This window comes from Chiloscyllium plagiosum, unplaced genomic scaffold (assembly GCF_037043375.1).
Source record: "Chiloscyllium plagiosum isolate Xiang-an unplaced genomic scaffold, Cpla_swu_hap1 HiC_scaffold_34, whole genome shotgun sequence".
NCBI classification, from domain to species: Eukaryota; Metazoa; Chordata; class Chondrichthyes; order Orectolobiformes; family Hemiscylliidae; genus Chiloscyllium; species Chiloscyllium plagiosum.
This window is the reverse complement of record NW_028270172.1, coordinates 35,477,841-35,500,935: the sequence shown is the minus strand read 5'-3', so window position 1 is coordinate 35,500,935 and position 23,095 is coordinate 35,477,841. Positions and strand designations below refer to the sequence as shown.

At 40.2% G+C, this 23,095-nt stretch overlaps 1 protein-coding gene across 1 annotated transcript in view; it reads right to left on the bottom strand.

The window, feature by feature from the left end:
* The window catches only part of tdp2b (tyrosyl-DNA phosphodiesterase 2b), a 41,465-nt gene that overhangs the window by 4,336 nt on the left and 14,034 nt on the right, over window positions 1–23,095 (bottom strand). The window contains exons 4-6 of the mRNA XM_043719181.2: window positions 22,720–22,811; window positions 3,190–3,308; window positions 614–784 (exon numbers count right to left, since the gene is read on the bottom strand). Of these exons, the coding sequence (XP_043575116.2) occupies window positions 614–784; window positions 3,190–3,308; window positions 22,720–22,811 (382 nt within the window). The remainder of the gene's footprint in view (window positions 1–613; window positions 785–3,189; window positions 3,309–22,719; window positions 22,812–23,095) is intronic.

Genomic DNA, 23,095 nt, shown 5'->3' with positions numbered 1-23,095 from the left:
CAAAGTGAAGAGGTGTGATCTTTTTCAAAGTGGAAAAAATAAAATTTCTTTCTGGATCTTAAACTCAAATAGAAATAGAGAAGGTTCCTTGAAAGTGGCTACAAAAATAGTTTTCACACAAGAGGTGTGAAAGTAAAGAAAGAGACATGAATGAAAGCAAGTTTCAGGAAAAAAAAGAGTTAACTAAGGAACAGCCTCTTGGGACAAAAGCAGAATCTCTTGAACAGAAGTGCATTACTAAAAGAAAGCTTTACGCTCAGGCGAATGGGGATTAGAAGGTCAAGTGTTAGCATGGCTACCATACATCACTACGGTTTACCCCTCCCTTTATTGCATTTCTACTCCAGTAAGCATGTACATGGGGTCTCGATAAATGACAAAGATAGAAAAAAAAACAAAATAAATTAAATCAACATCTGAAAGCATAAAGGGAGGAGGGAATGGGGCTTACAACAAAGATTTAGATAACAAAGAGGGGAAGAGGCTCAAGTGAAACATAAACACCTGTATAGACTGGCTGAGCCAAGGGGCATATTTCTGTGCTATGTATCCTATTTAATCCAATAAAAGCCAGATATTAAAAAAGCTAACGTACTTTAAGTAACAAACTCACCTCTTGATCTCTCAAATTGGTGTCACCACCAAATATTACTGTGGCACTTTCTGGTGCTTCTTTGATTTTCCTTAGTACAATCTCAAGCTGTTTGACTCGTTCCTTTGAATGTGCTTTAGTGCTCTCCAGGTGGGAAGTCATTAAACAGAGTTCATTTCCTGCAATGTTTACCTGCAATAAGGAGAGGCAGAGAAGATATTTGTTTGACATAATTTTTCATTAAACTAGGAGAAGGTGAGGACTACAGATGCTGGAAATCAGAGCCAAAAAGTGTGGCGCTGGAAAAGCACAGCAGGTCAGACAGCATCCGCTTTGGACTTGCCACAGGAAGTGGTTTTTCATTATTTCTATGAAACTGCCAAGTGCAATGTTGGAACATCACAATCTACAATTCTACCTCAAGAAGGTATTCAAAAATTATATTTTAGTATATTGTGTAAAGGGTTCTGACTCCCTTGTAATTTATTCAAGTTTTCTTGAGAAGTGGGAGTTAGGGAGAAATTTTTAAACTCTCGAGAGCTACAACAGATGGGAATCATCCATTAATATTCAGCAGTACAGTTTGCTTGGAGAGGGAGAAGAGTTAGATATTAAATTTGCCTGGTATTGGAGTTAAGATGATGCTAGCAAAATCTAACGAAAAACTGAACTTTATCCTTTTTCCTCAAATCTGAATAGCTGTATCATGATACAGTGGACACAAAAGGAAAGGGACACGAACAATAAAATAACTATTTAGCTTTAGGAATTCCCTTTTGTTTTGAAAATGCATTTCAAATTTCTTTATTAATTGTACTCCATGAAAAGTGGACATTGGGCAAGAGCACCCATGCAAATTTGTTCATCCTATTGCGAAGATAGGGCAACTTTAAGCCTTACAGAATTATTTTAGAAAAAGAGCATTTTGTTTTATTAGTTCACTGTATGTGGGTGTCTCTAGGCCAGCATTTTCTAACTGTCCTCAACAAAAGGTGTTGATGTGCTGCCTTCTTGAACCACTAAAGCCGATATGGTGTGGGTACACACAAAGTGCCATGAGTGAGATTCAAGATTCTGACCCAAGGACAGTGAAGAATGGTGATATTGCTCTAAGTCAGGATGCTTTGTGACTTGGAGGTAAACTTGCAGGTGATAGTATACTGATACATCTGCTGGCTCTGTGCTTCTAGGTGGCTATGGGTTTAGAATGTGCTGTCAAAGGAACTTCCAGTAGCAAAGGTGGTAGCAAGGCAGAATTTATGGTAGGATTTACAGCAGAGTCTCCATGAACTTTAGCATAGAGGACTCCTGCTTGGAACAGCAGCTACCTCCTAATAAAAGTAACTTTTTTTCTTAGCTAAAATGCCATTAATAGAGGATACAAATTGTGTTCATAGATTCAGTCCATGAACAGATATAACAGACATGGGAATGACTCAATTGGCATCATCCTAATCTGGATTTGTGACCAATGATAGCCTTTCTTATAAACATCATGCTGTACCAATTCCCATTGACTGATTTAATTTCCCACAGCTATACTGCAGGAACTACTTTCGCTGCCATACAGTTTTAAACACAAATGACACATTCCCAAAGGGTTTTAGGGATTTTGCGAAGATCTGTATCTCGGGTTGAAGATGGTAATGGTGAACTGTAAATAACTAGAATTTTTTTAAAAAATTTGCCTCTTCTTCAAAACGAAATCGCATACGCTCCCAGCACCAAAGATAAATACACGTCACAACATAGAAGGTGTTAAAGAGGCAGGTGAGCTCAGAGTCAAGAACTGCAGAGCCACAAAGGACAGTAAATACATGTAAATCAAAGCCAGAAGCAAATGCTTTCTGGAAAGCTGCAAAAAGAATGACGTCAATTTTACTATAATTAAACTGAAAGATGGGATAGAATCGTAAAGAACAGAAACTGCACCGTCTCTGTTAAACAGCAATCCAGTTAGCTTCTCATCTCCAATCTTACCCAATACACCTACAATTTACTCAATACTCTTGAATATTTTTATCTACCACCTTTTCAGGCAATGCATTCTAAGCATGTGTCAGCAGATTGGAGCCGTTCTCCTTGATAGATTTCAGCTGGCTGACAGCAGTATGCATACAAAATCTCACCCTTCATCATATTGGTTGAACTCACCAAAAGGTAGCACATAACTGGAAAAGAGAGAGGATCAAGAAAAGATTCCTGTGGTATAACAGACATTACTGTACAGGTAGGAAAGTGATTAGAGGCTCTCAAGTTAATGAGATTGCTTTCTATTTCAATTCTAGCTCAATTAAAACATGTTTGCTGATATAACTTTTTATTCTACTTACTCTAATTTTGCTCAAACACATCCTTTTATAAAGCCAGAGCAACACACACTATGCTTACCTACCAATAAGCTTGATCTTTAGAACTTTTACAACTGCAGAACTTAAATAGATGCTTAAAAACGTTTTCACTTTTAGAAGGTTTTGCCACCCCCCCCCCCCCCCAAGAAACATTACTAGGGTGAAGTTCACAAAGCAGTTTCTTCACATAAGTTGTTTACCAATTATTAAATTCCTCTTTAGATGAGGAATTTTGCATCTTCCTACCTGAACAGCAAGAAGGTTTCTCTTCATAGAGGTAGTTGGGAAAGGTGTTATTTCTTGTTTCAATAACTTTACGCGAGATTTTCTCAGCATAATGGCTGTGAAGTAGTCATCTTCATCTCCTAAACACAAAAAAATTAATTCCTAAATTTCTTTATTAAATAAAACTTTTCCTTCCTCTTTCCCATTTAGTGAAAAGTTAATTTTATTCAAGAAATCTTCTTAAGTTTGAAGTTTACAGTGACATACTTATATTGCAAAGTTAACAGTAAATATCCCAGTTTTACAGCAGTGTGAAACAAAAGTTGACAATAAACCACACAAAGATATTAATGAAGTGAAGTAAATTGTAAGGAGGACTGAAAAGACAACAAGAGGCAGATCAACACAACATTTTAGGGAGGCAATTCTTTAGCTTGAGACCTAGATAGCTGAAGGCATGGCCAAGAATGAGACAATGGAAGCAGGACACAAACAAGACTTCAGACTTGTTTTGTTCTTAGAAAAGAAAATACTAGAAACATTCATCAGGTTAGGAAGCACCCATGGAGAGAGAAACAGATAAAGTTTCATGTTGATGAACTATGATCAGAACTCATGGTGGAGTAGGAAAACATCAGGTAGAACCTAAAAAAAGGTCACCTGCCTGAAACAAGAATTTGTTTCTCGCTCCACGGATACTACATGTCCTGATGAACATTTCCAATTATTTTTTATTTATTTGTTCATGGGCTGTGGGGCATTGCTAGCTGGGCCAGCACTTCTTGCCCATCCCATGCCCTAAAGGGGGTCGTGTTGAGTTGCCTTCTTGAACCACTGCAGTGTGTGAGATATAGGGACATCCAAGCACTATAAGAAAGGGACCTCCAGGACATTGACTGACAGTGAAGGGACAAGGATATGATTTCAAGTCAGGGTGTCTTTTAAAGGATATTGTAGGTGGTGACATTCCTATGTACACACTATCCTGGTCCTTCTAGATGGTAGAGATCACAGGTTTTGGAAGGTGCTATCAAAGGAGGTTTAAATGATTTGCTGTTATGAATGTAGATCTTGCAGATAGTACAGACTGTTACTTGTGTGCTGCTAATTGAAGGAGGAGTTAATGTTTTAGCTGGTGAATGAGGTGCCAATCAAATTAACTGCTTTGACCTGGATGGTATTGAACATTTGAAATTATGCTGTCCTTATACTCCACAACCACTTGATGAATAAGCAGTGCTCCAAAAGCGAGCGCTTCCAAATAAAAGTGTTGGACTATAACCTGGTGTTGTATGATTTTTAACTTTGTCCACCCCAGTCCAACACTGACACCTCCAAATCTTGAACTTTTGAGTGTTGTTGGAGCCTACACCATCCAGCCATTTGGAGATCATTCCATCACATTCCCAACATGTGCTCTGTAGATGATGGACAGATTTTGGGAGTCAGGACGCGAGTTACTTACCACAGTATTCTCTATCTCAAGCCCAATCCTGTTGCCACAGTATTTTTGTGGCTAGTTCAGTTCAGCATCTGATCAATAACAACCACTGGACTTATACAGTTTGGGGGGAATTCAGTATTGGTGTTGCTAAGGGAAGACAGTTAGATTTTCTATTGTTCACACAGTGGTTGTCTGGCACTTGTGTGCTGCAAAGGAGACTTGCGCTTTTCAGTTCAAGCCTGAATGTTGTCCAAGTGTGGCTATACACAGGCACAAATTGCTTCAGTATCTGAGTCACCATCAATGGTGTTGAATGTTTGCAAACATCAGTGAATATCCACATATCTCTGACTAAAAGACAGGAAGAAGGTCATTGATACAGCAGCTGAAGATGTTTGGGCCCAGGATACTAAGAGATATTAGGACACCAAGGAGCTTTTGGCTTTGAGATGACTGACCTCCAACAATAATCTTCCTTTGTATTAGGTATGACTTCAAACAGTGGACAGTTCCTCTCCCCCAATTCCCACTGGAAGCAGTTTTGCTCAGGCTTCTTGAGACCACACTTGGTCAAATGCTACCTTGATGTCAAAAATAATCACTCACCTTCACTCTTGAATTCAGTTGTTTGACCAAATTTAGGTCAAGATTGTAAAGGCCTCAGGCGTTGAGTAGGTCTGGTAGAACCTAACCGAGCAGGTTATTGCTGTCTTACTGATGCTTAATACCATTTATGTTATGTTATCACTTTAGATTTCCAGCATCTGCACTTTTATTGTTGCCACTCTGCTCTAGTCCAGAATGAATCTCAGTGGATGGTTCTGGAGAACCACATACTTTACCAAGCACACTTTTATACAATAAAAAGCTACTTAGAATATTCAAATCTACAGCACATTTCTCAGTGCCAAATTCAGAGGTCTGAACAAATATCAAAAAGCCAGGTTGAAAGTCAAATAAACTTCATTACCACATTTGGCCCTAGTCACTTGTAGATTATATTTAATGTGACTGACAAATAACAACATAATTAAGAAATTATTAACAAAATTATCAGTTTTTCCAATGAACCTCAGCATTTGCACCACTCTATATTGTTGGATCAACATGTGAACTAATGGCACTCAAATTCAAATGGAAGTATGCAAATCAGAAGCCGAGTAGGCCATTCGGCCCCTCAAGCCTCCTCCATCTTCCTTCCCACCTATCCACTTCTGCCTCGCCACCAACCTATCACAATTACATGCATTCACATATCACCTTTCATCTAACTTCCCCCCCAGCCCCACACCCACCCCCTATTTATTTCTCTTCTCTCTACCTCCTCTCCACATTCCTGATGAAGGGCTTATGCCCGAAATATCAACTCTCCTGTTCCGCAGCTGGTGCCTGATCTGTTGTGCTTTTCCAGTGCCACCCTTTTCGACTCTGACTCTCCAGTATCCGTAGTTCTCACTTTCTCCTGATTGCTCTACATTCATGCCTACTTCTGATAAGGTTTCACCCTGTTACTTATCAAGAATCTAACTATCTCTGCCTTAAAAATGTTCAAAAACTCTGTTTCCAATACCTTTTGAAAAAGAGTTACAAAACCTTTCAACAGGAGATAAAAAAATTCTCATCTCTCTCTTAAATAAGAGATGGATAAAACAAAACAAAAAGGACACACAAAAACACAAAACAGCTATGCTCGGCGCAAAGCTCCCATTAACTCAGGAGCTCCCCCATCCAGGGCCCAGGGCTCAACAAATCTAACCATACTGGTTTAAAAAAAAACACCCTGGAGGTTAAGATAGCCAACAAAAAAAGGGCTGCCATGACTTATATAGAAAAAAAAAGGTCTGTTGTGGAGTGTACCATGTTTGTAAAAAAAAAAATCCAAGGGAATGTGCTCCATAATTAATTTCCACCATCCCAGCAAGTCCGGTAGACTCTCAGACACCCAATTCATCAGAATATTCTTCAGTGCACAGTAAGTAAGAATATTAAATAGTTTCTTCCCATGCCCATCTAAGGATGATAAATTCGGTAGACCTAGGAGAGATATTGGGCCTACTTTAACTTCAGTCCTCAATACCCTCCCTATCTCTCCCGCCACAGCACTCCAATAAACATGGAGCCTGTGGCATGTCCAGAAACAATAGGTAAGAGTACTTTCACTTATTTTACATTTGGGGCACATTGAAGATGCCCCTTTTTCAAAAACTTCGCCAGACGGTCCGGTGCCAGATGAACCCTGCGCAGAACTTTTAACTGCGTAGCTATTAGAACATAGAACAATACAGCACAGAACAGGCCCTTCGGCCCACGTTGTAGTGCCGAACTTCTAACCTAGATTAAGTACCCATCCATGTACCTATCCAAATGCCGCTTAAAGGTCGCCAATGATTCCGACTCTACCACTCCCACGGGCAGCGCATTCCATGCCCCCACCACTCTCTGGGTAAAGAACCCACCCCTGACATCTCCCCTATACCTTCCACCCTTCACCTTAAATTTATGTCCCCTTGTAACACTCTGTTGTACCCGGGGAAAAAGTTTCTGACTGTCTACTCTATCTATTCCTCTGATCATCTTATAAACCTCTATCAAGTCACCCCTCATCCTTCGCCGTTCCAACGAGAAAAGGCCGAGAACTCTCAACCTATCCTCGTACGACTTCCTCTCCATTCCAGGCAACATCCTGGTAAATCTTCTCTGCACCCTCTCCAAAGCTTCCACATCTTTCCTAAAGTGAGGCGACCAGAACTGCACACAGTACTCCAACTGTGGCCTAACCAAAGTCCTGTACAGCTGCAACATCACTTCACGACTCTTGAATTCAATCCCTCTGCTAATGAACGATAATACTCCATAGGCCTTCTTACAAACTCTATCCACCTGAGTGGCAACCTTCAAAGATCTATGTACATAGACCCCAAGATCCCTCTGTTCCTCCACCTGACTAAGAACCCTACCATTAACCCTGTATTCCGCATTCTTATTTGTTCTTCCAAAATGGACAACCTCACACTTGGCAGGGTTGAACTCCATCTGCCACTCCTCAGCCCAGCTCTGCATCATATCGAAGTCCCTCTGCAGCCGACAACAGCCCTCCTCACTGTCCACAACTCCACCTATCTTCGTATCATCTGCAAATTTACTGACCCACCCTTCGACTCCCTCATCTAAGTCATTAATAAAAATTACAAACAGCAGAGGACCCAGAACTGATCCCTGCGGAACTCCACTTGTAACTGGGCTCCAGGCTGAATATTTACCATCTACCACCACTCTCTGCCTTCGACCGGTTAGCCAGTTTTCTATCCAATTGGCCAAATTTCCCTCTATCCCATGCCTCCTGACTTTCCGCATAAGCCTACCATGGGGAACCTTATCAAATGCCTTACTAAAATCCATGTACACTACATCCACTGCTCTACCCTCATCCACATGCTTGGTCACCTCCTCGAAGAATTCAATAAGACTTGTAAGGCAAGACCTACCCTTCACAAATCCGTGCTGGCTGTCCCTAATCAAGCAGTGTCTTTCCAGATACTCATAAATCCTATCCCTCAGTACCCTTTCCATTACTTTGCCTACCACAGAAGTAAGACTAACAGGCCTGTAATTCCCGGGGTTATCCCTATTCCCTTTTTTGAACAGGGGCACAACATTCGCTACTCTCCAGTCCCCTGGTACCACCCCCGTTGCCAGTGAAGACGAGAAGATCATTGCCAACGGTACTGCAATTTCCTCTCTTGCTTCCCACATAATCCTAGGATATATCCCGTCAGGCCCGGGGGACTTGTCTATCCTCAAGTTGTTCAAAATGTCCAACACATCTTCCTTCCTAACAGGTATCTCTTCTAGCTTACCAGTCCATTTCACACTCTCCTCTTCTACAATACGGTCCCTCTCGTTCGTAAATACTGAAGAGAAGTACTTGTTCATGACCTCTCCTATCTCTTCCGACTCAATACACAGTCTCCCACTACTGTCCTTGATCGGACCTACCCTCGTTCTCGTCATTCTCAGGTTTCTATTGTCCTATTACAGATTGAGGTCTTTCGCACGTTCTCCCATATGTCCTCCCATGTTTCAGAAGAGATCTCCATTCCTAACAAGTTCTTTCTTTGCGGTTTGTGCAGTGATCCGCTGTAGCTCAGTCACCGAAGGCTGTGCAAAATGTGCCGCCTTGGTGGCTTTCAACTGCGTCTCAAGTAGTCGCTGCTGCTCCCCCTTCTGTCGTTTCCAGCTAGCCAAATAAGAAATAACTAATCTCTGAGCAAAGGCCTTAGCGGACTCCCATAGCAGAGACGGACTAGTAGCCGTGCCTGAGTTGATAGTCAAGAACTCCTCAAAGTAGACATTTAAAATGCCATATTCCTCATGTATCAGGGCCTTAAGTATCATAGACCGCTCTTGTTCATCTTTCACCTGCTCTAATAATGTGAACAGAAGATTTTTCTGGATAAGTACCACCACTCCCCTACTTTTAGTAGTAAAGGATGAAAAGAATACCCGGTCATAACCCCCTCTGTTGTAGCTTCAGGTGTTCCCCATCAAGATGGGTTTCCTGCGATGGGTTGGACCTGGGCACAGAACTCCTCATGGATCTCCTCAACAGCAGCCCCAACCTTCGAGGTAAGTCTCGCCATCGCCACCACCAATTCCTGTGAATCTGACAGGTTCCCCGGGGGTTCGGGAGAGGCTGCTGCTGCTGGTGTGCCCGGTTCTGCAGGGGAGTGTCCTCCCTGCTGCTATTTGCTCGCTCCTTTTCCTTTTGGCATCCTTCCCATTCCCAAATATTAATAAATATATGTGTTTTGTAAGGTTAAAATTAATAGTTCCTTCACATAAGTTGGCCAGGGATGGCAAAAAAAAAACACCAGTATGCCTTGGCTGGTAGGCAGAGCCATATATGCGGTTCTACAGAACTGCTGGTATCTTGCCACGTCCGACCCCTTGTTTTAAAAGGCAGCCTCTAGTGGAAGAATCTAAAACAAGAGGAAATACCCTCTCTATATCCTGTCAAGACACCTCAGTTCCTTAGATGTTTAAGTCAAATTGCCTCTTATGCTTCTAAATGCCAAAGGATACAAGATTAGGTTGTCCACCTCTCCCCAAGGCAAACTGTCCATTCCAACAGTTAGTTGGATGAACTGCTTAAAATGCATTTTTCATCCCTTCCTACACAAGATCACTATTATACATAATACTACAAATGTAGTCTCACTAGTGCCCTGTGTAAATGAAACATAACCTCTGTACTTTTATGATCAATTTCTCTTGCAATAAGAAAAGCTAGTGCACTATTATTTAAGTATTTGCTTTGCCTGCTTACTAATCTGTCACAATAAATTAACTAAGACACACAGGTTCCTGTCCACCTTATAACTTCACAACTCACCATTTAGTAATAGGCTGTTTTTTCATTCTCCCTGCCAACAGTTAATACATATTACAGTACTAACATGTAATGTTCTACACCTTTGACACAACAAAACAATAGGATCCTAAAGCTTGTTATCAGCAAATGCAGCACCACTACAGACTACTGCAGTTAAGTTATAACGTCACACTACTCTCATGCTAATCAATACATAGATTGAGAGATCATGCAGTAATCAAGACAATGACCATTTATCCTCTAATCATTCTGGGGAATATAAGTGCCAAGTGCATTTTGAAAGCTGAGGTGTTTCAAATGATTTTGTGTATCCTTACGGGCACAAATAACAGGACACAACTAGAGGCAATAAAGGCAGTTGCCACATGAAAATTGATCAAGTGATAATTTCAGAGCAGAGAAACAGCAAGTGGAAAAGTATAATTGCAGCAGTTATCAAGAATAGATTTGTATATCATCATATGCTCCAAACACATTAGTTCAGCAAGCAATGGGAAAGTAAGGAATGTTGCTGTTAGCTCCTCAAGACTTTTCTGTTAGAGTATGACTAATCAATAAGTCCGGCGAGGAGAAGCGGGAACTCAGATAAAGTTGACAAGGTTGTTAAGCTACAAATGAATGTTTCACACTGAAACAAAAAATAAAATGTGACATCACAGGAAAACAGGTACGTGATTACTACACAAGTATTTATTTCACTTCTTTCTAAACTAGGTCATGGGTTTTAACCAGGAAACACAAAATATGTTGAAATATTAACTAAATTTAATAAATTAAACAAAGTTATTAATTAGATTAAAAACTGCAAAAGCAACTGGCTGATGAAACATGAAAATCTAATTAACTAAAGGACATTAATGACAGCCACACCAGTGAGCAAAGATATGACCAATGGAGTATAATGTGGGGGAGTGTGAAATTGCCCAGTTTGACAGGATGAATAAAAGGCATATTATCTAAATGGCGAGACACTGTAGAGCTCTGTGTATACAGAAGGACTAGATGGCCTTGGACATGAATCACAAAAGGTTAGAATGCAGGTTGAGGAAGTGTTATTATTTATCACAAGGGGAATTGAATATAAAAGCAGAGAGGTCATGTTTCAGAAATGCAGGGCAGTGACATAGGACCATAAAGGTATAGGAGCAGAATTAGGCCATTTGGCCTGTCGAGTCAGCGCCATCATTCGATCTTGACTAATATGTTTCTCAACCCCATTCTGCTGCTTTCACCCTGTAGATTAGATCACCTGACTAATCAAGAGCCTATCTCTGTCTTAAAGGCACTCAATGACTTGGCTTCCACAGCCTTCTGTGACAATAAGTCCCTCAAATTCACCACCCTCTGAGTGATGACATTCTCCCTCATCTCCCTTCACTCTAAGGCCTTGTCCTCAGCTCTTAGATTCTCATACTAGTTGAAACATCCTCTCCACACTTACCATATTCAGGTCTCTCAGTATTCTGTCATTTTCAATCAGATCCCCTTTAATCCACACAAACTCCATCATTTACAGACCCAGAGTCCTCAATCTCTCCTCATATGACAAGCCCTTCATTCCTTGGATGATTATTGCAAATCTCTTCTGGATCCCCTTTAATGTCAGCATATCCTTCCTTAGATATGGGCCCAAAACAGTTCACAATATTCTAAGTGTGGTCTGATGAGAGCCTTACATAGTTTCAGCAGGATATCTCTACTCTTGTATTTTAACACTTATGAAATAACAGCTAACATTGTATTTGCCTTCCTAACTGCAACTGAATCTGCGTGTTAACTTTAGGAGAAACCTGAACTCGGACCCCCAAGTCCCTTCAATTTTCAAAGTTTTTCCCCATTTAGAAAATAGCCTGTGTTTCTATTCTTCCTACCAAAATACTTAACCTCATACTCTCCCATATGGTATTCTGTCTGCCACTTTACCCACTCTCCTAGCCTGACCAAGTCCTCCTGCAGCCTCCTTGCTTCCTCAATACTACCTGTTCCTCCACCCACCTTTTTGTCACCTGTAAACTTCGCAACAGTGCCTTCAGGTCCTTTATACATTAGTGATCTGCATAAATGTGAATAGTTGTGGTCCCAACACTAACTCCAGCAGAACTCCACTAGTCACTGGCTGCCATCCTGAAAATGATCCCTTTATGCCCACTCTCTGCCTTCTACCAGTCAGGCAATCCTCTATCCATGTCAGTATCTTGCCCCTAACACCATGGGCTCATATTATTTAGCAGCCTCCTGTGCTTCACCTTATCAATGGTCTTCTGGAAATCCAAATAGATCATGCCCATTGAATCTCCTTTTTCTAATTTGCTTGTTACCGCCTCAAAGAATTCGAACAGATTTGTCAGGCACGACCTCCGCCTGATAAAGCTATGCCAACTCAGCCTGATTTTACCATGCACTTCCAAGTACTCCACAGTCTGATCCATAAAAATGGTCTCTAAAATCTAACCAAGTACCAAGGTCAGGCTAGCTGGCCTATATCTTCCTGTATTTTGTCTCCTTCCCTTCTGAAATAGAGATGTTACATTAGCCATGTTCCCATCCTCCATGATCTTCCCGGACTCCAGTAATTCATGGAAGACCACCAATGCCTCCACAAACTCTTTAGCTATCTCCTTGAGAATTCTGGGGTGTAGTCCATTTAGTCTGGGTGATTATTCACCTTCAGACTTTTCAGCATCCCCAGTACCTTCTTCTTCATGATGACCACTACACTCACTTCTGTCCCAACTCTCAAAGTTTTGGTATGCTGGTGTCTTGCACCTTGAAGACTGATGCAAAGTACCTTTTCAATTCCTTCACCATTTCTTTGCTTCTCATTACTACTTTTCCAGCAGTCAATGTCCACTCTGGTCTCTCTCATATCTTTTATATATCTAAAAGACTCTTGCAAACTTCTTCATGGTACTAGCTAGCTAACCCTCATACGCCACCTTCTCCCCTGTTTTTTTTTTTTAAAAGTGATCCTCTGCTGATTTTTAAAGGCATTCAAATCCTTTAGCTTCCCACTAATCTTCACTATTGCTTTTTCTTTTGCTTTTATGCTGTCGCTGACTTATTTTGTCAGCCATAGTTGTCTTGTCCTCCCCTGAATATGCTGCTTCTTCCTGGAGATTAATTTCTCCTGTACCCGCAGAAACTCCTGCCATTGCCGATCCATCATCTGCCCTGCTAATCTCCCTTTCCAATCAACTCTGGCCATCTCCTCCCTCATGTCATTATAGTTACCTTTACTCAATTACAATACTGTTACTTCAGACTCCAGTTTCTTCCTCTTAATCTGCAGGGTGAATTCTATCATATTATGGTCACTGTCCCCTAGGGGTTTCTTCACCTCAAGCTCCCTAATCAAGCCTGTCTGATTACACATCACCAAATCTGGTGTTCCCTTGTGGGCTCTATCACAAGCTAATCCAAAAAAACCCACCTCTTTGACATTCCACAAATTCCTTTTCTCAGGATCCATCACCAACCTGATTTTCCCAGTCCATCTGCATATTGAAGACCCCTATGGTTACTTTAATAATGCCTTTCTTGCATGTCTATCTCATTGGTTTTCTTCCCCACAACCTAACTACTGCTAGGAAGCCTATACATAACATTGTGTTTGTCGATGTTGTGCCAGATTGTGCTGGATAATGTTAAGCTTCTCTAATGTTGTTGGAGCTGCTCTCATCCAGGCAAATGGAAGAATATTCCATCACACCATTGACTTGTGCCTTGCAGGTATAGTTTGCGCTTTAAGCGTCATGTTGGGAGTTACTCACTGCAAGATTCCTAGCCTCTGATCCAGCTGCTGTGTAGCACAGTACTAATATGATTAGTCCAGTTCAGTTTGTGGTCAATGGTACTAGAGGATGCTGATAGTGGGGGATTCAGTGATGGTAACATATTTGAATGTCATTAGGGGGGTGGATAGGTTCTCACTTGGGGTAATCATTGCCTGACACTGGTGTTGCACTAATATTATTTGCTACGTACCCACATCTGGCTGCATTTGGGCATGGACTGCTTCAGTATCTGAGGAATAGCACTTAACATTGCTGACAACAGCACAAAAAGTCCTCACTTCTCACCTTAGGATGAAGGGAAAGTAATTGATTAATTGACTGAAGATGCTGAGCTAAGGACACTACTCAAGAACTCGTGCAGAAATACCATGAAGCCAAGATGACTGATCTCCAACACCACAATAGCCTTCCTTTGCGTCAAATATAACTTCAACCCCTTAATTCCAACTGAGTCCAATTTTGCCACAGATCCTGGATGCCACACTCCAAATGCAGCCTTAATCTAAATTGCAGTCACTTTCAACTCATCTAGAGAACTCAGTTCTTTTGTCCATATATGGACGAAGACTAGAATGAGAAAAAGAATCAAAATGAACTCAGCCAAACCCAAACTGAGCATCAGTGGGCATGTTACTGGTAAGTAACTATTGCTTCATAACATTGTTGACGACACCTCCCATCACTTTACTCATGGAGTGGTAATTGATGGAGATGGATTTGTCCTGCTTTTTGCATATAGGACATACCTGGGCACTTTCCACATTGTTGGTCAGATGCTTGTGTTATAGCTGTAAGGGAACAGTTTTTCTGTGAATGCAGCAAGTTCTAGAGCACAAGTCTTCTGCAAAGTTGTCAGGCCCAATATCCTTTGCAATATCCAGTGCTCTCAATCCTTTGATGTCACATGGAGCAAATCAAAGTAGCTGGAGACTGGCATTTCCTCATTACCCACTGAATTTGGATGCCAGCTTTTTGTGATTCATGGACAAGAGCTTCCAATTACCTCTGTTTTGTAGCTTTCTGCAGTCTTTCTTCATTCAAATATTATTCAGCCCCTCTATTCTTCCTGCCAAACTGCAATAACCACATCTCCTGACATTATCTGCCAAGTTTTTGCCCACTCGATTAACTGGTATGTATTCCTCTGCAGAACCTGTACGTCAACTTCCAATCTCTCTTTATCGTCTGCAAACTTGGCATTCTTCATTCAAATTAATATGTATTTCAAATAACTGTGGTCCTAGCACACCACTAATTACAGGTTTTCAGCCTGAAAATGGCCTCCTTATCCCAAATTTCTATTAGTTAAAGAATCTTCTATCCATAATAATATGCTACCTCTAACATCCTGGGCTCTACGTGATACCTTATTCAATGTCTTGTGAATTTCCATTTTATTATATTCACTGCTTCCATTTTATCTATCCTGCTTGTTACCTCCTCAAAGAATTCTATTTGTCAGGCATGATCTCATCTTCATTAAACCATGCCGTCTCCGATTATGATGTGCCTTCTAAATACTCTATTATATCTTTTATAGTACTCTTAACATTTTGAATGCATTTTTGAACATCCTAATCTGTGTCTTTGTAACTCCTCAGGGTTAATGATGGTCAGTGTAGTGTTTAAAGTTTTGTACTCTAGGGGCAGAATCCTACAAGAGGGGAGGCACATGAACCTTATAAGCAGATACTCTTCCAACCTTTTGGGTCAAGACAGAATCTTCAGACATAGCTGTAGCAGTTTAGGACTCAACACTTCAATTAGTTGTCAGCCTTGGCTCAAAGGTAGAATTCTAGCCTGAGACAAAAGATCACGAGTTAAGTCACACTCCAGAATCCAGAGCACAATTTAACCTGGATTATGGTGCAGTACAGAGGGCAACTTTCTAATGCCAAATACTCAGCCAAATTTCTTCTCAGTTGAGTAAACAGCACAGTAATATTTAGCACTAAGAAGTGTAAGCAGCTCTTGTCTCCATACCAACATTTCCCTTCAACCAACACCTGAAACAAATGATCGGATCATTTATTTCATTGTAGTCTGTAGGACCTTGCTGTGTTGTTGTTTTTCTATGCTGGAATAGTGATTACACTTAAATTGTGACTTATAGAGGTTCTATGTTTATTAAGGGTGGATGTCCCATAAATGCAAGGTTATTTTACTTAGAGATCCAATTGGTGGAACACCTGTGATGATACTCTGGTCAATATCTTCTGGAAGACTAACAGCTCAGCCACATGTTCGATGATGCATTAAACGGAGCTGAGAAATGCAAGACACAAGAAATCTTCTATTCCAGTGATTGGATAAAGTCAAAAAGAGTAATTTCTGCAAACTAGAGGCCTAAGAGACTAACTGGATAAATTTAGCATTTACAGGCAACCCTAGGTCTGTTTGGGATTACTGGTCCTACAGTTCAGAGTTAACTTCTTTCCTCTCATGAGTAATTGTTTGGACTCAAGATTATAGCACTGGGATGCAACAACATCATGGCAAGGCACAAAGAAGCCAAAAAATTTATTATATCCAATGATTTAGATGAGGGAACAGAGTGTAATGTATTCAACATGCTGGAGATACAAAGCGGATAGGAAAAGGAACTGATGTTCTTTCTCACCCCAGTGAGATGTCAAGCCACTGAATGTTGGTAAATATGGAGAATTTTAACCTGTCACGTGTGAAGCAATCATGCTCAGATGAATGTGGATCATGAACCTTTTTTTTTAAAGCCTCATCTGCCTCCAAATAGTGTTATAAAAGCGAGCTTTGTTCATTATAAGAGTGTAAAAGTCTTTCAGAATTTACTTCTGTAATGACGGACGTCAGTAAGGGGTTCGACAAGGTTCCCCACGGGACACTGGTTAGCAAGGTTAGATCTCATGGAATACAAAGAAATCTAGCCATTAGATACAGAACTGCCTCGCAGGAAGACGACAGTGATGGAGGAGGGTTGGTTCTCAGACTGGAGGCTTGTGACCAGTGGAGTGCCACAAGGCTCGGTGTTGGGTCCATTACTTTTCGACATTTATATAAGTGATTTGGAAGTGAGCAGAAGAGGTATAGTTAGTAAGTTTGGAGATGACACCAAAAATTGGAGGTGTAGTGAACAGCGAGGAGACCTCAGATTACAACAGGATCTTGATCAGAAGGGCCAATGGGCTGAGGAGTGGCAACTGGAGTTTAAAAATGCAAATCTTAGCAGGACTTATACACTTAATGGTAAGGTCCTGGGGAGTGTTGCCGAACAAAGATCTTGGAGTGCAGGTTCATAGCTCCTTGAAAGTGGAGTCGCAGGTAACTAGGTTAATAAAGGCAGCGTTTGGTATGCTTTCCTTTATTGCTCAGAGTATTGAGTACAGGAGTTGGGAGGTCATTTTGCAGCTGTACAGGACATTGGTTAGGCCACTGTTGGAATATTGTGTGCAATTCTGAAGGATGTTGTGAAACTTGAAAAGGGTTTAGAAAAGATTTACAAGCGTTGGAGAATTTGAGCTATAGGGAGAGGTTGAATAGGCTGGGGCTGTTTTCCCTGGAGCGTCTGAGGCTAAGGGGTGACCTTATAGAGGTTTATAAAATCATGAGGAGCATGGATAGGGTAAATAGACAAAGTCTTTTCCCTGGGGTGGGGGGGTCCAGACCTGGAGGGCATAGGTTTAGGGTGAGAAGGGAAGGATATAAAAGAGGCCTAAGGGGCAACTTTTTGATGCAGAGGTTGGTGTATATATGGAATGAGCTGCCAGAGGAAGTGGTAGAAGCTGGTACAATTGCAACATTTAAAAGGCATCTGGATGGGTATATGAATAGGAAGGATTTGGAGGGATATGGACTAAAGGTTGGGATATCTTGTCGGCGTGGACGAATTGGACCGAAGGGTCTATTTCCGTGCTGTACATCTTTATGACTTCACACTATATGATAACTTAGATTTGAAAGATAAATTATAAAGATTACTCATTTCACATCATAATAGCAAGAAAATGCAGCAATATAATTGAAATTTCTTTAAAAAGGGACAACACGTTGTAATTTCTCAAATGTCTTGTATGACTAAATATCACTTCTTTCCCTTTCAAAGTATAACACTGATTTGGAGAGATACTCCACCTAGTGACAGATGCCACATTAAAGTTCTCCTTGCCATTTGCCAGTTGTTAAAATTATGAGGGTCACAAGATTGTTATGTTTTGGGACTCTTATTTTACCTTTAATCAAATGGATCAAGGCACCGATTCCAAAATCTGGCCCACAGCAAGCTTTTGTTCCTTGGAGAGTAAAGGGCCAAAATTGTTTTACTGGAAAGATGTTATGTGTTGACACTTGGAAACAATGACAATGCACTATCCATGATTCAGTCTCAAAAGCGCCAGAAAAGTGGGGAGATGGCTGATTGTAAACAGGCGCTTTAATCTGTCTGATTACTTCAAAGATAAAAGAGTTAGGCTTTTTCTCGCATTTCTGCTAATTCTGTTATTGCCTGTGGACTTCTGAGCATGGCAGTTACTTCCAGAACCTGAAGTCAATATTGCAAATGATGTGGACATACCAATCATCATGCATGAACCTTTGGAGCAGCTACATAGCTATGCAGTTTAGACATCAATTGGTTTTGAAGTAGTTTATCAGCAATTTTACCTGGATACAAGATCCATATGATTCATATTGCCATTGTGATGGGCTTTGAGAATGGGAAAGGTGTAGAGGAACACATTTTAATAGTGGGTTACAGGTTTACCTAAAATATCACTAAATATCACAGACAGGTGAGTTAGTCCATCAAGGAGTCAGACAGAGAGAAAAAAAAACAGACAGAGCAGCTAGAGGCCCAGAGTCTTTATGGTTCACCATGCAAGAGGAAACTCACATTCAGATTGAAAAGATCCAACTTATGAGGAGTTAATCAAAGCTGAAGAGTCCTGTGGCAACGACAGGATCTCTGGTAATGTTCTCACCATAAAAAGGCCGTTTCTGGGATTAGTAAATACCAGGCTGGGAAAAGAAAAGTAAGTCTTTGGGAGGCAAGAATTATTTTGAATTGATTCTGAGATGACTGTATGTTTAGAGGACAATAAAGTAAACTAACTTTCTCCCAATGGTACTAAACTTTTTTTTAAAAAAGGTAAGATTGAGATTTTCTCAGGGGCTCCATTTTGATTTAAGGGCATATTTTTCATCCTCACTAATTCATTTATGAGATAATGTGGTCACGTTAATAATACCTTCTGTATTTGTGACAAACGAGAACAGAAATTGCTGGAGAAACTCATCCTGTCGGGCAGCATCTGTGATGTGGACTTGAAACATTGACTCTGTTTTTCTCTTAAACAGAGTTTCTCCACCAATTTTTGGTTTTGTTTCAGGTCTCCAGCATTTGCAGTTCATTGTTTTATCATTCTGTGTTTATTTTGTTAGATGTGGTAATTGGACTCTCAGGACAGAATTGGAAGAATTAATCAAAAACCACAACAATTATTATCCATGCTTCATTGAACTTAAAGCCACAAAACATAAGAAACCCATTAATTTCCTAGATATCACTACAGTTCTGCTATAATGCAGTAGTTCTGTTCTCATGCAATCCCTGTCTTATAAGAAAATTGCATAATAGCAGCATCATTTAAATTAATGGGACCAGAATCACATTATAACTAATATACACTTTAAAACTTTGGACTTTAGAAATAGTGATCCCAATTCGTTAACCATGTTATAATGAATTCATGTTAACAAAAAGAACAACCTGTATCAAAATTGGTACAAATTGACAAGCATAAATTAACAAAAAATTCTTTCAAAATACATTCAAAACACAATCAATTTAAACACTTTCCACAAACTTGTAAGGCCACAGGTAGTGGGTTTTCATCTCAATTGCACAAAGCTGGAATATCTTAACTGTGTAATTAATATCAATATTATGGAATCTCAGATTTGCAGACATGGTTTTCCTGTATTGTAGCTTCTGACCTTAGCCTTCCTTAAGATTAGATTACAGTGTGGAAACAGGCCCTTCGGCCCAACAAGTCCACACCGACCCGCCGAAGCGAAACCCACCCCATACCCCTACATTTACCCCTTACCTAACACTACGGGCAATTTAGTATGGCCAATTCACCTGACCCTGCACATCTTTGGACTGGGGGAGGAAACCGGAGCACCCGGAGGAAACCCACACACACACACACACAGGGAGAACATGCAAACTCCACACAGTCAGTCGCCTGAGGCGGGAATTGAACTCGGGTCTCTGGCGCTGTGAGGCAGCAGTGCTAACCACTGTGCCACCGTGCCGCCCACAAGCTGGAGGTCACATTAATTTGCAAAGAATTCATGATCCAAGTAATTTCAAGTTTTCCTCACTCTCAGTTGATTCTTCCGTTGTTGACATAAAATAGTTCTCTGCATTGACAGCTTTCTTTCTCTTCTGCTTTTGCAGACTCTTTATTGAATCCCCCACTCCATTGAAGCATCCTTCTTCCCAACCCACAATCTCCACATTTGAATCTCCCTTCATCTTACAACTCACTTGGAATTTTTTTCTTCCCTTCACCTCTCTTGTATTCATCTCCTGTCATATGGCAAATGCCTACTTCCACTTCAAATTCAGCAGTCAGAACTCCCAGCCTCAGTAAAAGGCTCCACTTTCACAGCTCAGTAAACACTGCCCTGGCAAAAAGTTCTCCACACCTCAGCAGACTGCCACTTTTCCCCAGTTATGGCAAACCACACCTAGTCATAGCTCCAACTCTCAACAAAAACCCAACCTATGGCAACTTTCTCACTCCCAACATGTTACTTTTTAAACTACCAGCTCCTCCAATCTGATTGGACAGCAGTCATATACTTGTTCTCTCCCATGAGCAGCAAGCATGAGAGAGAACCAGTCTATGACTGGAGAAGATCTGTACAATTCTTTCAATTCTATTTATGGATGACCTTTTTCCACTGGTCTTCAGTGACTGAATTTTCCCAGATGTTTTGAGAGCTTTCAGAATTCACCCATTGCCCTGAATATTTTGTGTGTCAGTTCTAGAAATAAGAAAAGTATTCTGTTCTGCAAAATAAAGGAAAAGCAATCTAATTTTTTGAAGAATGTTCATAACTTGCCTGGTGCAAACATGGTTAATTCTCGAATGTGCATCAGGAGAGTTGACTTAGTTGCCACAAATTTGCACTTCATTTGTGGGACACTTATTAGATTAAACTATCTCAAAATTAAATTTGGAGACTGTTTCTACATCTTAACATGTAGACATCTAGTGGTCACTCTGGTCAGCTGACCATCCACAGGACTATGGAAATTTCATCTATCAAAAACATTTTTTGCTGCTGCCCAGGGCATTACAAAAATTCTTTCTAATCCAAACTAAAATTGGTAAGTGAGAGTCCAATGAATAAAACACATTTAACAAATATAAAATCTACAGAATATTCATAGAACTGAAAACATGCCAATGGAATTGGCAAGTTGTTACTGAGGCAGAGTGATTTGTACTCTCAATGACATTTATCAAAATGCTTCATTTGCTGACACCAAGGAGCATGTGTGTTAACAGCAGTAACTCAAATATTTACAAGTATCAATTAATGACATTATTTGAATGAAACAGTATAGTGAGTCACAAATTTCAAAAACTGATTTACTATTATGTGCATGCTTACATGCACTCAGCAGTAATCAGTGATGGGTTAGTTACAAAAAACATTAATGTGATTTTAAAGCAGTATACTATTTTACAGTGATTATATAAATAAAGCGTAAAACAAAGCATAACTTATCTTTTAATGTTTATCTTAATTTAGCAATCATCTGTTATTGTGTATACAGGTCGTTCTGTTATAACATGCATTTCTTTAATGTGAATTCGCTGTAACACAATTGATGAATTGGGGATGCAGTTTCTAAAGTGAGAAACTTTTAATGAGATTACAACACCAACATTTTTAAGCACTGTTTCTAAAGCGCGACTTTTCGATAATGCAGGGTTGCACAAGATCGCAACCATCATATTATAGAAGAATTCCCTGTACACACTGTGCATTCATATCAGTGGCTGGTGTCATCAAACAAGCATTCTAAAACGTGAGAAATGAAAAGCAGAAATTAGCTGTACTTCAGTGCTTCCTGAAGACCTTTCATTCCCAAAAACAATAAATGCTAGAGATCATAGGTCAGACAGCATCAGAGAGACAGCAAGCTAATGTTTTGAGACTCAAAATGTTAGCTTGCTCTCTCTCCATGGATGCTGTCTGACCCGATGTGATCTGTGGCATATGTTGTTTTCAGTACAGATTCCACCATCTCCAGTAATTTGTTCCGACAGACCTTTCATTCCCACCTGGTTAATGCATTTATCACTGAACAACAATTATTGTTTATATCATCGAATTGTTCCAATACAACAGAAGATTATTTGGCCCACTGTGTCAGCACCAACTTTCCAATTAATCATTTCACATAATGCCATTCTCTGCCTTCTCCCCAAAATCCTGCACATTGTTCTTTTTTAGACAACAGTCTTTCAAATGCTTCAATTGAGCCTGCCTCCAACACACCCAATAGCAACCTTAACATAGTAAAACATCCCAAGGTGCTTAATAGGAGCATTATCATAAAGTTAAGATGATTAGAACAAATGACTTAGAGCTAGGTCAAAAAATATAGGTTTTAAGGATGCAAAGAGATTGGAAGGAGGAATGTCAAAGCTTAAGGTTAAGTAGTTGAACCCATGACCACCAACTGTACGCTCATTTCGCAATTTTAAATTCCCCATTATAATAGCAATTATACTTCAGAGTAAAATCTAAAGAAACCACTGATCAATTAAAAACTTCAAAAATTAAAACCACAATTCATTTTCTCCTCAGTCACAGATATGATATTCAAGTCTGCAAGATTTAGGTCATAGTTCATTCCATACCTGGAATAATTGTGTAGCTGACTGCTCGCTTCTTTAAGTAAAGGTAATACGGTTCAATAACTTCCTGCAGGAACACTATATCAGGGCTATATCTTTAGAGAAAAGAGAGAGAGTCTGGTTAGGCGTTCTTCAAAATCTAATAACTGTTAGATATTTAAATACAAACTTATGAAAACAACAGCACTTTAAAAGTAGGAAGAGAACTAAAGGTAGTGAGCACATGGGAAATGAGTCAAACAGAGAAATAAACCCGCACTGCTATTTGACCCAGCAGTAAAGTGCACAGCTAACTGCCTCTGCTGTTTGATTCAAGTATCTTTAGACATCAGAGTTTGGGGACCCACTGTAGTGAGGAGAGAGATCTGTCTAAGACTGG